Here is a 17,071-nt window from a genome sequence, read left to right as displayed (position 1 = left end):
AATTCTATTCCCTGGGGGGAAGGGAAAGGAAGGAAGAGGTCAAACAAAATTGAATCCCTCTCCTACAGGACAGCCTTTATTTTAAAACAGCTATCTTCTCTAAACATTCCCAATTCCTTCATTTTGCCATAAATCAAGGTCATTGCTTATCCTGATAAGATGATATCCACCTCTGAACACTTTTTTGGCTTATAATAATATCTAGTATTACAATAGCACTTTAAGTTTGCAAAACATTATCTCATTTAATCTTCACAATATTGTGAAGTGATATTATTATTTGCATTTTATAGATGGGAAAACTAAAACTAAGAGGCTAAGTCTTGCCCTCAGTCATACAGCTGCTAAGTTTTTGAGTCAAGACTCACATGATCTTTTTGACTCCAAGCCCAATACTATACAGTGCACTATCTGCCTTGACACCTGCTTTTATAATACATATATAGCACTTGTTATTTCAGGTATGGTCTGACCCAAGCAGAAGAGCACTGCTACCTACTTAGCCCTAGATGCTGTACCTGTCTTAAAGCTAAAATCATACAGACTGCTGACACATACTAATTTGAATATCTACAATTCTTAGATCATTTTTCAAATCAACTAATTATTTATGTCTCCCATCTTGTACTTGTGATAATGACTTTTTCTTTAAGAATAGGTGTAAGATGTTACATTTTTATTAAATTCATTTTACTGTCTCTCTATCATCTGATACAATCTAACACCTGGGTTGTCTCTTCCTCCTCCCAGCTTGGTATCATCTGAAAATCTGATTAAGTATTACAACAATGCCTTATTGAAGTCACTATTAAAAATGTTAAACACTCCAGTGGAGGTCTCCTTCCAAGATGACATTAAATGACTACTTTTAGGTTCTAGCATTCAAATAGTTCTAAAACCACCTATTTTATAGTGTTTGTCTAGCCTGTCTTTCCATGAAACATTCTGAACATGATGAAATTAAGACATGTGTGTGATTGGGCAGAGAAATTGAAGAGGATAGGGACTAAGAAAAGGTCATTGTGGAAGGTATTTAGGCTGTTACTATAATGATCTTGGTAGAGAATGCAGTTTCATTCGGGTAGTGGGAGAACTTTATCAGAGGACTAATAAGTGAGGAAATAAGAGGTTGTGAATATAGACAGCTCTTACACCAAAAGAAAGGGCATACCCTCAGTCCTCCATTAAAAATACAGGAAAAAAAATGTCTTTTAGAACAATGGGGGAGGAGGGAAAGAGAATGTTAATCCTATAAACTTCAAACTACCTTCAATATTTACTTTTTCCTATATTCCAATGGCCATATTTGCTTTCCTTAAAAATGAAAACAAAAAAGATCTGATATATGTTGTTTGGATACTGACACTTTGCAACAAAAGCCCAAACAAGTCTCTATTGAATTAAAAGTATGTCCTTAAGTTAAAAGAAACATGCATCCTTTATTTTTGGTAGTATAGTTATTAATATTAACCATTGTATTTGACAAGATTTTGTTAGCTCTCCATGTTTCTCTGTATAAACTGTCACTGATTGCACTTTTTAAAATCTGGCAGAGGGAGAGAAAATAATTTGAAGGGCTAGTAAGAGGATCAATGGAAGTCATTTTTAGGACATGATAAATTTGGGCCAAACATGGATATTTGGAGACAGAAAAAAGAACTAATAAAGAAACGGAAAGAAGGAAGAGACTAAAGATGTATTGGGACATGAGGATGGTGAAGATGGGGTAGGAAGATTAATGCAGCAAAGCATTGAAGGAGATGAGATCAGAGCAAAAACACAGGAAAAGGGAAGCAAAGAAAAGGGGAGAAGCCTTTTCCCTTCCTATCCAGTAATTACCAATGTGTTTACTTCTCTTCAATATGCTAACATTTTTCTCATCTGTTCTGAGTCTGCACAAACCAATATTAAATTACATTTGGTATTGTTTTAATAGTATCACTGTTCATCCTGTGATATTTCCTTTTATAGTACACTTCAAAATCCTAAGCTATCAACATATTGTAAGAATAACATACAATTTTCACGAACTACCTCATCTTACTGATACATACGTTTTTTGCCCTGAATTTATTTTAATATGTTTGGCATTTTTATTACTTCATACTAACATTAAAAAAAACCTCCCAATTTGCTAATAAAAATTAATTCTACCCTTATTAAAAAAAAATTCCTCAATGTACATACACTACTCAAATTCCTGGTGAATTCTTTTCACCAGAAAGCTATCTCAAAAAGACTGAAATCATACCAATCTTCATATACTCTCTGGTTTCTAAACTTGTCTATAATACATTCAAAACTATAATAATCTCCCTTGTTTGCATCCAAATATGCCATTTTCAAATTAAGTTTTATGAATGGAGAAAATAACTACAAAGTGAAGGAAAACAAAAAGCCTAAGCATTATTATTAACATTAAATATATTCAATAAGCATATAATCTTCCATTAGTATTGTAGAATTAATGCATCAATGAAGTTAGGAATAAAACAATCTAAGTTCTAAAAAATTTACAAGGATCCAGAAAAGAATATAAAAAAACAAGAACTTTAAAACTTTAACCTATTATATTCCATTTTTTGAGTCTCTATGTATGTGCTGGATGCTGAGAGATTCAAGGATGATTTGTAAGGTTCCTACTCTGATGGAATTCATAACCTAGAAGGGAGACAGAATTTGCATAAGAGTAATTTTAAAACAAAATATGAAACCCAGGAGAGAGCATTAGGAGAGGGAAGAAAATAGGGAGGGTTTCATTAAAAAAGGCATCAATTAGGGGGTAAAGAACTGCTAACATTTCAACAAGTAGTTAAAGGAAAGCATTTAAAATTCTTGATTTTTATATTTTAAAAAGATGTTGCCTTATTGCCAAGATATTGGTTGCCTTTGCTACTTAAAGCGTTTGTATTTGAGTGTTCTACTATTTTCCAACGTTGCAGACTTATTACACAAGAACACTAAAATAAATTTATGAGTTCAGTTTCTGCTAGATCCCACACAAATCAAACTGATTCTTTAACTTAAAAATGTAGTTCAAGTACTGAAGATGCTGTATCTTCACTTGCCAAGTTTTAAGAGTCCATTGTGTTTCATAATAGACACTCAATGCCAAGTCAAATAATCCACTGGAATAATCCATCTGTGAAGAGAGACTTGGTAATGTCTCTTGCACCTCTCCATTCTGGAGTCCCAACATTTCCTTTCCTCTAATCGCGCAAGGACGAATAATCATTTCACTCTGACCCATTCTAGTCATTCTAACTAATTTGATTATATTGCAACTGGGCACGTCGATGATTTTCCAGTAAACGAAATCTGCATTGGGATGGACAAACATTTATTAAACTAAAGCTAAAAACGCTGGAAGACAAGAGGGGATAGTGATGTACACACAGCCCAGGCCAGAAACTCAGAGGGATACACGGCGTGGCCCACCCTGAGTCCAACCGTCCTCCTCCTCCCCTCCCCCCAATGTTCCAGGGCTCTGCTCTCAGATGGACACGTCTCCGTTTGTTTCCCTCCGGCCGGCCAGCCGTGCAGGAGGGGCTGTAAGGGGAAATACCCCATGGGGCTTGTAGTTCGCCGGGGCCACCCCTTCTCCCAGCCCCGAGGAGGGGGACGGGGCACATTTCCCGAGAGGCCTTGCTCTGATGGCTCTGCTTTCTCGGCTCCCTGTCCGGCCAGGCCAACTTCTTTCCCCCCAGGCCGCCACCCCGACTCTCCCCTGGCAGCGGCCGGGACCTGGAAGGGGGTAGGGGGCCCTTACCTCCTCCGCTCGCCCCCTCCCCTCCGACTAGGGGCCGCCCCCCGCCCCAGCCCCTAGCTTACTGCCACGTAACCCTTCGCGGGAACCAGGAACTGAGCTGTAGTAGCGACGCGGGCGGGAGGAGGAGGGAAAGAGGGGGCGCCGGCCCCCAGAACGCCAGCTCCCCTTCCCGTCCGGAGGCTCCGGCGAAGTGACGGGAAAGCTGAGGCCAAGGAATCTGCTTCTCCTTCCCTTCCCCTCCTCCCTTCGCCTTCCGCGCCGCTGCCCCATTCCCAGGTTCCCCGGCAGGATGGTGGGGAAGGATGCCGCACCCCCCCCCCCCTTCTTATTCTTGGGAGGGAGGAAGACAGGCGGCCCATGCACCTCGAGATTGGGGGATGGGGATAGGTGCTGTCCTCAGCTCCTTCAGGACAGGGCTGAGGAGAAACTGTCAATCCCGGCTGAGAAACAAGGAAGACAGGGAATAGGGAGCGCCCTGCTGGGCGGGAGGCGCGCAGGGGATGGGGGGCAAAGGGGTGTGTATCTGCTTGTCTCACCTCGAACATGAGCCCCACCAGAAAGACCATCGCTACACAAGAGACGATGTCGGCGTGATTCTGCAGGATGAATTCATGGCTCAGGACGGGAGGGTTCTTAGTGCTTTTCTTGCGGATGGCCATGGTGAAGGCCGGTCCTTGTCCTGTCCTGGCCTTCCCCCTCCTGTCTTCTCCTCCTCCTGCGCCGCCGCTACTGCTGATGCTCCTGCTTTGCTCTTCTTCACGGGCCAGACGCTGCTGCTGCTGCTGCTGCTGCTGCTGTTGCTGTTGCTGCTGCTGCTGCTGCTGCTGCTGCTGTTGCTGTAGCCGCTGCCGCTGCTGCTACCACCGCCTCCGTCTTGTCCCCTCCCCCTGGCTGCTGTTCTCAGCCCCGCCGCAGCCGCTCGCTGGGACTTCACTTCCCATCCCACAGCCACTACGCAGCCGCCGGGGCAACCCGGGAAAAAAAAAAGGAAAAGAAAGAGTGGGGGGGAGAAGAGGGGCAAGCGATTGAAAATGCGCACGCGCAAACTCAGGGCTTCCGACGTTCGCAGTTCTTTCCCTCATTTCTTCTCCCCTGAATCCTCCAGCCTCGCCTGCAGCGCCATCTGCTGTCTGGAGGGCGGTAGTCTTCTTTAGGATGAGAAAACGCCCCTAGGACACCCGCCTTGCTTTACTTGCGATAGGTGCTCTTTTACAGCCAGCAGCACCTCCGCTCTTTTGGTGAAGTTGCTCCGAGTTGTAACGTGCTCTGCGCAGGCGCGTCCAACCCCACCTTGCCTTAGTCTCCTTCCTTCTCCAGGCTAGGCAACTGTAGAGTGCGGTGCTAACCGACACTTTTCTCCGTGTGGGTTTTCCCTTTCTAGCCGCTCTCTTTGCAACTCATTCAGGAATCCGTGATTTCCTGTGTAATGACCCCCAGGTCCAGGGACTCGGATCCCATCCAGATTGAGTTGTCATGCCTGCTGCCCTGGGGCAGGACGGGCATGGAATCCTCCTGGTGGGCACGTGCCCGTAGCCAAACAGGCCTGGTATCTTGGAAGCACAGCGGGAGGAGCCCGCTGCAGGGAGTCCTTATGGCTATTAGAATGATTTCCTACGTTCCTAAGCCCTCACTGGGCCTGGGCAATACCACCTTCAACCCTTGCCTTGATGCTTGGCACCACAAAATGGTAGGATTGCTATTCTTATTAATATAAAGGACTTCTTTCCATTTTTCACTTTGTTTGAGGAAGAAGGTTTGGCAAATGGTTCCCGCTCCTGAAATCGGAGCGTCGGAGAAACTAATGAGTGAAGTCAGCATTTATTTAGCACCCTGTCAGCATAGCACTCACCAATCTTGGAGTACTGTGCTAAGTGCTGTGGGGAGATTTAGAAAGGAAATGAGAACCCACAGAGATTAATACCTAATGGGCAACTGGAAAAGCAATAACCGCAAAAGGATGTCTCAAAAAGAACACAAATTTGAAAATATAGTGAATTACAGCCTAATAAAGGCAATGCAATAAAGACTCCATTGTCCGTTCTACAGTATTAAGAATTGGAACTTACCTTTTTTTGTTTGTTTCAACCAATTTTATTGGCAGAAAATATAAACGAATATGCCTATCCATGCCTATTTGAACAGAGGAGATTGAATTTAGCAAAATTTAAGCTTTTCCTGATAAGGCCAGACATCTTGTTAAGCTGTCCAGAATCAGCAGATATTTCTCACAGTTCTCAGTTTACCTCCCTCTAGAAAATTCCTCACTTGCCTCAACTCTGTTTTCTATATTTTTTATTTATGTTGATACAAATTATCCTTTGATAACAAAAATTCTTTTGAATATGGGAATATGAAATGAGATCTCTGTGATAGAAAAAAGTGTATATACATATCTGTAGTATGTATATATGTGCTAATATATATAAATACATATATACATAGGAAAATTGGATATTGGTGGGAGGGGAGACAACTAGGAGACTCTATGTACAGTTTTTAATCAGCCTGGATCCAAAAAGACTGGTAATCATTGTTAAATAGAAGTTTTCCAGCTGGGGTTTGGGGACAAATTTCTAGCCTTCAAAACAACTAGAGAAAGCAAATCAGTTTTGAAAAAGTTACAGTCCTAGTCAAGCAACCAAAGCTAGGAAGTCAGTCACAGTGACATAATCAGCCTCTTAATTACTGGAATGGGTAGGAGGTTGGTTATAGAGAACAAGGTAAGAACCCAGTTAATTGGAAATGGTAAAGGTCAGATTGCAATGAGCAACAAAGGTGCCCCAATGCATCACTAGTCTAGGACTTTTTAAATTCCTTCTAACTAGGAATAGGATTGTTTAAAAGAGTATGGGGAAGGGTTGTACAGGAGAGCTTTATAGATTTATAGGTCATAGATTTGAAATCAGAAATGCAATACAATGAATTAGCAGATTATTGCATGCACATATGTGAAGTATTCTAATAGTGTCTCCTGTGAGAGTGAAAATTTTTAGTAGATGGGTATTGCATGCACATATGTGAAGTATTCTAATAGTGTCTCCTGTGAGAGTAAAAATTTTTAGTAGATGGGTTTTGAAATAGTATTTGGAATAGTATTGAGAGACTTTCCTCATAATTGAAACTTGTGTTCTGGAGGGTATAGTTGATCATATAACCTTTGGATAAATGGAGTGTTCCTATATGTGTGAAGGCTATGGTCTTGGTCCTCTGATTCTTATAGGAGAAACAGGTTCTGATCCATTAACCTTGTTTTACTATTATGGGAGCCACCTGCTAGTGGCTGCTGGGTATTAATAGGAGGCTCGTGCTACTGGGTCTCATCTCAGGAACTCTCCTGGGAGGAGCCTGCTCAGAACATCTCTGGAGTGCTACTGCTTCTGGCTGTTGGGAATCTAATTCTGACCAGCAGTATAGATCCCTTCCTATGAGAGGATGATAACAATACAAAGAGACTGAGAGGCAGTTGCATTCTCTGACCTCTTTCCCCTTCCCTCTTGCCTCTGATTTATTTCATTCCCAATTCACAAGCAATATCTGAGTCAGTAAAGGCTGATTTGCAGTTCCTTCAAGTGTGATATGATTCACAGCTGTGGGGTCTTCGAAGAACCATCCTGTCCTTTAATGGTCAATCCCCTTTAGCCTTTTACAGGCTTTCTGAGTTTCATACTTAGGCATTGTCTTTAACATGTTACAGTTTTATTTATTCCATTAAAGTCCCTCTTTGATGCTTTATAGTGGCATAGAATTAACAATGGGTTTGGTCTTCTATAAAGCAAAAGCTCTGAGATGTCCTACTAAGCCAAAAATTACTTGTATTATTGATGACTTGCAAAGAGATCTATATAACATATTTGTAAAAACTTGCAGATACCACACAGCTAAGAGAAGTAGCTAATAGGCTGATGGCAGTCTAAACCTACAAAGATTTCTAGAGGCCAAGATGTTGGCTAAAATGACCAGGTTTATTAAAGAAATGTAAAGTCTTTCACTTGGCTACAAAAAAAGTAAGCTGCATAAGTATAAGCTCATGGAGAAGTGACTAGGCAGCAAGTTATCTGAAAACAAAAAAATCAGAGTTTTAGTAGGCTGTATTGTAAAATCCAAGCTAGCTCCCTGGAAGCCTCAGAATCAGCCAGTCAGGATAAGCAAAAGTCCTTGGTCTTTAGCGGGAGAAATGAAGGCGATGGACAAAACTGCTGCAAGCTCTCCACTGATCGACCTCCCTTCTCCTCATCCTGCTCCAAAGTGACTCTGGCTTGTCTTACTCCACCCTCTAATCCTTCCTACCATTATCTGTATACACCAAAAGATTGAGCCAGCACGGAATAGTGAGAGCCATTTTCCAAGCATATGCTAATAGAGTACTGTCCAATAGGAAATTAGCCTTAAGTGCTTGGTTGTCTGATTCCAGTGCACTTATTCAGAGTTTCAATCCTTTACATCTCCTATTTCTTTTGTTTTAGAACACAGGTGGTCACGCCATGCCTGACTTTTCAGGGAGGTGAGAACTCCAAAAAGGAGGTGATCATGCCTACAACAGTCTTATCATGTCTCAGAGAATCCTCCTGAGGGTTTTCAAGTCCTTCAATTTTTGATGTCCATGAGTCAAATACCATAACTGCCACGCTCTTTCAATGGTGGGCACAGTCAGCGACAGAACCACCTGATGTTTCGAGTCTTCTCCTTCATTTCAAGCGTCTGCTCCGTCTCTCTGCGATGGACAAGGGGAATATGGCTCGTTGGCACCCATCTGAGTCCTTCTCCATCTGTAGAGATACAAGAAAACACTCTCCCCCAAGAGTTATCTGCTCCCTTCCATTCACCACTTTCTGGATCTCTCCACATCATCTGGTGGTTTAAAGATAGTAGAGCTGCTCGCACTGGACACTGCCCTTCTTGCTAAAGGGTACCATAGATAAAGAAGAAATATCAATACTAAACATATGTGTATCAAATGGCATAGTATCCAAAATCTTAGAGAAGTCAGGTGAGTTCAAGAAGAAACAGAGAGAAAAACTATACTAGTTTCAACCTCCTTCTTTCAGAACTAAAGATCAACTGTGATGGATTTGGCTCTTTTCAACAATGAGGTAACTCAAGGCAATTCCTGTTGCAACTGTCTTGATTGAAATCTCAAAGTATAAGAGTCCTTTGATCTCAGAGATGAGATGAATGAGGCAGGAGACTCCTAGAATGTGAAAAGAGCTCCAATTTGTTATGCCATACAGCCTTGTTGAATACATTTTTGCAAGTGTGATCAACGTGTGAACAGTAAGCAGTTCCCATCACCATTCAGAGAAGCAGCTCATGGGCTTTATGTATGCATGGTATCTGCTAATGGGAGAAGAGCCAATCCAGACATTCCAGCAACCCACTCACAGATAAGAGGCTCTGTCAAGCCATCCAAGTACAAGCAATTGTGTTGTGACCCTCAGACCAAACCCTTTCCCAAGACACACATTACGCTCCTTGCTCAACAAGGGCATTTCTGCATTGTGGCAGAAAACTTATTGTACACCAAATATTGAGGTAGCCTCTGTTCTCGTTCTCTCTCTCTCTCTCTCTCTCTCTCTCTCTCTCTCTCTCTCTCTCTCTCTCGGCAAGATCCCATACCCTAGCAAATTCCAATATATATATATATATAATATATATATATAATATATATATATATATAATATATATTTATAGTTTTTTTTTTTATTTACAAGATATATGCAAAGGTAATTTTTCAGCATTGACAATTGCAAAACCTTTTGTTCCAATTTTTCCCTTCCTTCCCCCTACTCCATCCCCCAGATGGCAGGTTGATCAATACATGTTAAATATGTTAAAGTATATATTAAATACAATATATGTACACATGTCCATACAATTATTTTGCTGTGCAAAAAGAATCGGACTTAATTCCAATATATTTGTGATGGAAAGAGTCATCTGTAATCAGAGAACTATGGAGAGTGAATGTGGATCAAAGCAAGGATTTTCACTTTGTTGTCGTTTGCTTGATTGTTTTCTCAAGTTTTTTTTTTTTTTCTTTCACCTTTTGATATGATTTTTCTTGTGTAGCACAATGAATATGGAAATATGTTTAGAAGAATGGCACATGTTTAATTTATATTGGATTGCTTGTCTATGGAATGGGGGAAGAAAGGGAGAAAAAATTGGAACTCAAGGTTTTGCAAAGGTGAATGTTGAAAATTATTTTTTGCATGTATTTTGAAAAATAAGAAGCTATTAAGAATATTCAAAGAAAATGAAAAGTTTAAAAAAAAAAAAAGGAATCTCTTTGGGAGAGGAAGACAATCAGGGTTTCTGACCAAAACAACAATTGCTATTTACATTTACTTGTGACAATTAGGGCCAAAATAAAAACAAAAGACCAAGGGGGGTTGGCCAAGTGGGGATCTTTTGTAGGCCAATCAATGAGAGCCAGTTTGCTTTGAGTTTAAGGAAAGGTTCTTAAGAAAGATACCTGACCTCCAACTCCAAGATACTGAGGAAGGAAGCAAGGAAAACAAGCTATGTTTCCTAGTTCTTAATGGGCAGTTCTTAAAGATGTTGTTGTTTGCCCTTCATTTTGGAAGACAACCATAACTTTAGGGAAATGATACCACAACATGAAAGGGAAATGGATTTGAATGAGGAAGGATTGTGGAAGGTCACCAGTCTCACTTTCTCTTCTAGAGCCATTGGGCATATATAGATCAGGATGGCTGGAGATGGCCTTGGGTGTAGTGGAAGAACTTGGCCTTTTTAATCTAACAGTCTAATTTAATCTAACAGGTCTCAGTCTGACAGAGGCAACCATCCATTCAGTAAATAAGGGTAGGTAAGAAAACAAGAAGAGAGAAAGAATATTATAATGAAAGGTGGATCTTCTCTAATGAAGGACTTTTGTGTGTGTGACATTGATTGTTATTTCTAAATTGCATGTATAGTTGTGTGGGATCTGAACAAAATTGAGAAGAAAGTTAATTCAGTCTCATTATCAGCAAGGTCCTTCAGAGACTGAACACCCTATAGAATTCTGAAAAAATCCTGATCCTAATCAATAATTGATTATTATTATGGACAAATAATAATTTTCCTCAAAACTATACAAGTATCAGTTGAAGAAGCTGGGGATGGCTAATTCTTAGGTGAAGACATAACTATTTTGAAATATTTGTGGAAGAAGGATTCTTGTACTTGCTTTGCTTCAATTATAGAAGCAATAATAGAAAATTTAGGAACACTGATATCAGTTCATGATACAGAAAAATTTTCCTGACAATTAGAGCTGTCTAAAAATGAAATTGACTGCCTTGGAGCAACTAGATGGTACAGTAGGTAGAGCACAAGTACTGGAGTCAGGAGGACTTCAGTTCAAACCCCACCTCAGACATGACCCTAGGCAAGTCATTTAACACCAGTTGTCTTGCCAACAAAACAAACAGATATTGGTTGCCCAGGAAATTAGATGGTTTCCCTTTAAGTGGAGGTCTTAAAAGCTCAATGGCCATTTATTATGTTATATTACAGAGAAATTTTTTGAGTGGGTATAGATTAGGGTCTTTTCCAGTTCTTTGTTTTGGCAGAAGTTTTAAGTATGGGTCACTGAAAGATTAATTTTTTGGTTATCTAAGAACAATATCTAGCTGAATTTACATCACTTTGTTGGTCAAAGACTGGACAAAGATTTTGGTTATAAATATTTTATTTATAAAAATTCTGTATGACTGAGGTCATAAAGGGGTTAGTACAGGAGCAACCACAGTAATGAAATTATATTTGCTTAAATTAGTGAAATATTTTAACTGAACTTATTTAGTACTTTGACTTCAAAGTGATATAGTAAAGTTTTGAAAACAGTCATATCCTAAAGTACAAAGATAATAGTAGGTGGAGAGTTGAGGAAAAGAAATAGTAAAATAAAAATTAGAGCTGCTTTGCAGTTAGGAATAATAGTTTAAGACAATTCTCAGACGAAGAAATTGAAACTATTTATAGACATATGAAAATATGCTCCAAATCATTATTAATCAGAGAAATGCAAATTAAGACAACTCTGAGATACCACTATACACCTGTCAGATTGGCTAGAATGACAGGGAAAGATAATGGGGAATGTTGAAGGGGATGTGGGAAAACAGGGACACTGATACATTGTTGGTGGAATTGTGAACACATCCAGCCATTCTGGAGAGCAATTTGGAACTATGCTCAAAAAGTTTTCAAGTTGTGCATACCCTTTGATCCAGCACTGTTTCTACTGGGCTTATACCCCAAAGAGATACTAAAGAAAGGAAAGGGACTTGTATGTGCCAAAATGTTTGTGGCAGCCCTGTTTGTAGTGGCTAGAAGCTGGAAAATGAAAGGATGTCCATCAATTGGAGAATGGTTGAGTAAATTGTGGTATATGAACCTTATGGAATATTATTGTTCTGTAAGGAATGACCAGCAGGATGAATACAGAGAGGACTGGCCAGACTTGCATGAACTGATGCTGAGTGAAATGAGCAGAACCAGGAGATCATTAGATACCTCAACAATGATAATGTTTGAGGATGTATTCTGATGGAAGTGGACCTCTTGGATAAAGAGAGCCTTAATTGATCAAAGATGGACAGAAGCAGCTACACCCAGAGAAAGAACACTAGAAATGAATATAAACTGCTTGCATTTATATTTTTCCTCCCGGGTTATTTATATCTTCTGAATTCAATTCTCCCTGTGCAACAAGAAAACTGTTTGGTTCTGCACACATATATTGTATCTAAGATATACTGCAACCCATTCAACATGTAAAGGACTCTTGCCATCTGAGGGAAGGGGTGGAGGGAGGGAGGGGAAAAATCGGAACAGAAATGAATGCAAGGGATAATGCTGTAAAAAAATTACCCTGGCATGCGTTCTATCAATAAAAAATTATTAAAAAAAAATAAAGGTTATTAGCAAAAAAAAAAAAAAAAAAAAAGGAATAATAGTTTACTGAAAATAGAATGACTTTAAAAGGATTATTGGCAAAAAGGAGGAAATGAGTTACAATTAGAGGTGGTTTCACTCCTAGTACAGCCCTGTCAAGAGAATTAACAGAGAATTCAGAGTTAATTATCTATCCTGTGTAAGGAGATCTGTGCACAGGTTAATAGATTTTTATGATGTGGGATATAAAAAAATTAGCCAGATTTGAGGAGTTAGAAAAGAATGTGGAAACCAAAAAGGGGAGGGAGAGGAATTATGAGAAATGGATGGACATTTATTTGGTTTCCACAGAAAATTAAATTGGAAAAATGAAACTTAAATGAGAAACTGAAACTTAACAAGGACATTAAAGAATAATCAAGGGTGGAGATTATCTTTTCCCAAAAGAATGTAATCTTCTTGTGGGCAGGGCCTGGCTATGAATAAGGGATGGAGATTCATGTCATGTAACATCCAATTAATGGGGAATCAGGGGAGAGACTTGTGTTTCAGGATAGGAAATAAAATGCTGCCTTTAAAATTTCAAAGGTGTGTCTACTCACCTATGCACCCATTCTTTTTTTTTTTTTTCTTAATAACTTTTTATTGATAGAACACATGCCAGGGTACTTTTTTACAGCATTATCCCTTGCATTCATTTCTGTTCCAATTTTTCCCCTCCCTCCCTCCACCCCTTCCCCCAGATGGCAAGCAGTCTTTTACATGTTGAATGGGTTACAGTATATCCTAGATACAATATATGTGTGAGAACCGAACAGTTTTCTTGTTGCACAGGGAGAATTGAATTCAGAAGGTATAAATAATCCGGGAAGAAAAACAGTTTATATTCATTTCCCAGTGGTCTTTCTCTGGGTGTAGCTGCTTCTGTCCATCTTTGATCAATTAAGGCTCTCTTTATCGAAGAGATCCACTTCCATCAGAATACATCCTCAAACAGTATCGTTGTTGAGGTATATAATGATCTCCTGGTTCTGCTCATTTCACTCAGCATCAGTTCATGTAAGTCTTGCCAGTCCTCTCTGTATTCCTCCCTATGCACCCATTCTTGCAAGAATGTAAAATAAATCTTTACTGCATTAAAAAAAAAAAAAAGTAACAGTTTATCTAGATGATTTACTATAGCTAGCCACTTAGGGACACACATACTCTCTTCTCTCTCTCTCTGTGTATACACACATACAAACACACACACATAGACATATATACATACATACACAGAATATATCTTAAATTGTTTACTGATCTTTAGTTTTTGCATCATCTTTGTTGTTCCTGTTCCTTCATCTAGAAAGCCAATAATTATGACAAATGTTTAAAAACCAATTATTCAGCAAAACTAATCGGCACATTAGTCTAATCTGACAGCATATGTGCTATTTCATAACCATAGTCCCCATTTCATTAAAGAATAGATGGAGTTTGAGGTCAAACATTTACAAATGCTGTAGTTGTATATTGTTTTTCTAGATCTCTTTATTTGATTCTGCTCTACTTCATACAAGTCTTTTTGTGATTCTCTGAAAGAGAATTCTCTTCATTTTCATTGTTCTTATGGTGCTATAATATTACTTTACGTTCATGCATCACAATTTGTTTCTCTATTCCCCATTGATGAGTAGGAGATTACATTCTCTCTGGGAAGAGGACATATATAAATATAAATGTATACAAAATAAACACAAAGTAATTTGTTGTATGAGGTTGACTAATGTGGGAGGTCTTATTAAACTTAAGCTGAGTTTTAAAGGAAAATAGGGATTCAAAGAAGAAGGGAGTACTGTATACTCCAGTTATTGAGAAAAGTCTATGTAAAATGGTAAGGAGGAACAACAAGAATGTCAGTTTATTAGAAATGTAATATATGTGAAGGGGGCAGTAATATATGAAGCACTTGTAACTGCATATGTATAGGGTACCTCTGAAAGACTTGATACATGTAGAGAGGGTTATAAAGTAGAATAAAAGTGGAGAGGTGTGTTCACATTCTCTAACTGGGTTTTGTTGGCTAATCATGTAGTGAATGGGACTACTTGACTAATATTCAAAAAGGATGAGAGCACAGGAATCAGGCCTCAAAACTCTTTGTTGGGATATCAGTATAACCCAGATACTCATTTTCTTGACCTTGAAAATTAATAAGTTTGGAGGCTGCAATCCTTCCACCTAAAACAGAAGTGTGTGGGTGTAATTCAGAATAAGATACATAAACACACACATTTGTATGTATATGTAATGTTCTCTTCTTTTTTATAAATATGATGGTTCTCTGGGAGCAGATTTCTTGGGGGGCTTCTGGAGGCAGCCTTAGTTTCCGTTCCAATCAATAATCATCTCAAATGCAGCCAGGGATTAAAGTACAGTCCTTTATTGTCTGTTCCAAAATAGACCAGTTAGCTTTCTTTGGTTCTGAGAGCTCTCGTTGCTAGTCTTTTGCCTCTGCCAGTTTCAACCTCCATCTCCCTCTGAATCCCCAGTTCTGCCCAACTGCTTTCTCTAGCTTCTCAATCTCCTCAATTGATTTACTTCTGAGTTCTCCACTGACTGACTCAGCTCCTTTTTTTTCAGAGGTGTAAACTCAAAGGTTGACTCCTCCTCCGAGAGTGGGACTGTAGGAGGTGTAACTTGTGAATCTCCTGGACTTGTGAACTCTTATGTGTAAACTCTCTTAAAGGTGTGAGTTTTAATGTGTGACCCAATTACCTAAGCATTGTTTCTATCAACTCTAGTGAGTTAATACTTTGTAAGGATTCTAACATCTCCCACTTTCTTTTGATTTTAGAACATAAGGTGGTCATGACCTCCCTGATTCTCAAGGAGGTGAGAACCCCAAAAAAGGAGGTGATCACACCTTCCCTGACTGTTCAAAAAAGAAGTGAAAACACCATAAAAAGAAGGCGGTTACACCCTCCCTGACTTCTCAGGAAGGGAGATGAAAATACCAAAGGGAATGGGAAATCAAATCAGATTAGTGGGTTTCTGAAGAGGCTCACTTGAAACAGGTATACATAAATCCAATAATTTGGGAGGCATTACACATAATTACATAAATTACATAGGCACATAGCAATATAATATAGGCTAGTAGTAATGTAACAAATAACATGAATCTCTTCTTTTCTAGAATATGATGGTTCTCCGGGAGCAAGTTTGTTGGGGCGGTTTTCTGGAGGCAGTCTTAGTTTTAGTTCAGAGTAATAATCATCTCAAAATGCAGCCAGGAGTTAAAATCCAGTCCCTTATTGTCTCTTCCAAAATAGCCCAGTTAACTTTCCTTGGTTTCAAGAGCTCTTGTTGCTAGTCCTTTGCCTCTGCCAGCTTCAGCCTCTCCTTTTCTGAATCCCCAGTTCTGCCTGACTGCAGTCTCTAGCTTCTCAACTGACTTCTTCACTGACTCAGCTCCTTTTATGCTCTTTTAGAGGTATAAACTCAAAGGTTGACTCCTCCTCCGAGAGTGGGATTGTGGAAGGTGTAAACTTGTGAATCTCATACTGAATCCTGACTTGTGAATCTCCCAAACTTGTGAACTAATGTGTGAACTCTTAAAGGTTCAAACTCAATTCCATTGAGTTAACACTTTGTAAGGATTCTAACATGTGTATGTATGTGAATATTACATATATAATATAAATATTTTAGTGTATACACATATTATATACATGTATATACACATGCATGGAGGTATTCTATATCTATTCTATACCTTAAATCCATCCTATCTGAAATAGGTGAGTAGCATCAATTGCTAATCATTGATCCTCTGGAATCATAGTTGAACATTGTACTGATCAGAATTGTTATAAATTTCAAGTTTTTTTTTTTAAACAGTGTTATTATTTATAGACACATGTTCAGACATTCAGGAAGAGCTATACCTTTTAGGGCTAGCTGGTCAGTCAGTGAGGGTACTCCTGCATGCTAGGATCTTTCTCTTTGTTATACTTAACTCCTCTTCAAATTTAACCTACTCTTAGCAGCATAATAAAATCTTTGCCCCTTGATTTGGAGGTCTATGACTACAAATTCTTATGAGATCTTTCAAAGCATCAACCTATAATCCCAATATATTGTATATTCATAGTTTTCACTTCATTTTGTATCATCAAAATCCTTTATCATTTAAGCATGTTGAAAGTGGATTTTGGGGAATCTATAGCTTTTGTGCATTTTTTGCTGTTATTATATTCCTTTTTCTATGTGACATTAAATGTACTGAATGTCTCCTTTAGTACCTCTCTTCCCCCAATCACTTTACAGATAGAAAAGAAAGCTTGTAGGACTTTGAATAATTCAAGGAACTCACCCACTTCTTTTTATTCTATCTAATAAGATAAAATGTAG

At 39.1% G+C, this 17,071-nt stretch overlaps 1 protein-coding gene across 2 annotated transcripts in view; it reads right to left on the bottom strand.

Moving 5' to 3' along the window:
* Positions 1–4,746, bottom strand: part of TRAM1 (translocation associated membrane protein 1) — a 36,103-nt gene extending 31,357 nt beyond the window's left edge. The window contains exon 1 of one of the 2 annotated variants that reach the window (XM_051970061.1): positions 4,306–4,746. In XM_051970061.1, the coding sequence (XP_051826021.1) occupies positions 4,306–4,428 (123 nt within the window). In that variant the 5' untranslated portion in view covers positions 4,429–4,746. Of the gene's footprint in view, positions 1–3,831; positions 4,078–4,305 lie in introns of those variants that run through there. The other variant, XM_051970060.1, reaches the window with a different exon arrangement.
* Positions 4,747–17,071: the final 12,325 nt, after the last annotated feature.

This window comes from Antechinus flavipes, chromosome 1, assembly GCF_016432865.1.
Source record: "Antechinus flavipes isolate AdamAnt ecotype Samford, QLD, Australia chromosome 1, AdamAnt_v2, whole genome shotgun sequence".
Classification (NCBI taxonomy): Eukaryota; Metazoa; Chordata; class Mammalia; order Dasyuromorphia; family Dasyuridae; genus Antechinus; species Antechinus flavipes.
Note: the sequence above shows the minus strand (reverse complement) of the source record. Positions and strands in the feature narration are given on the sequence as shown.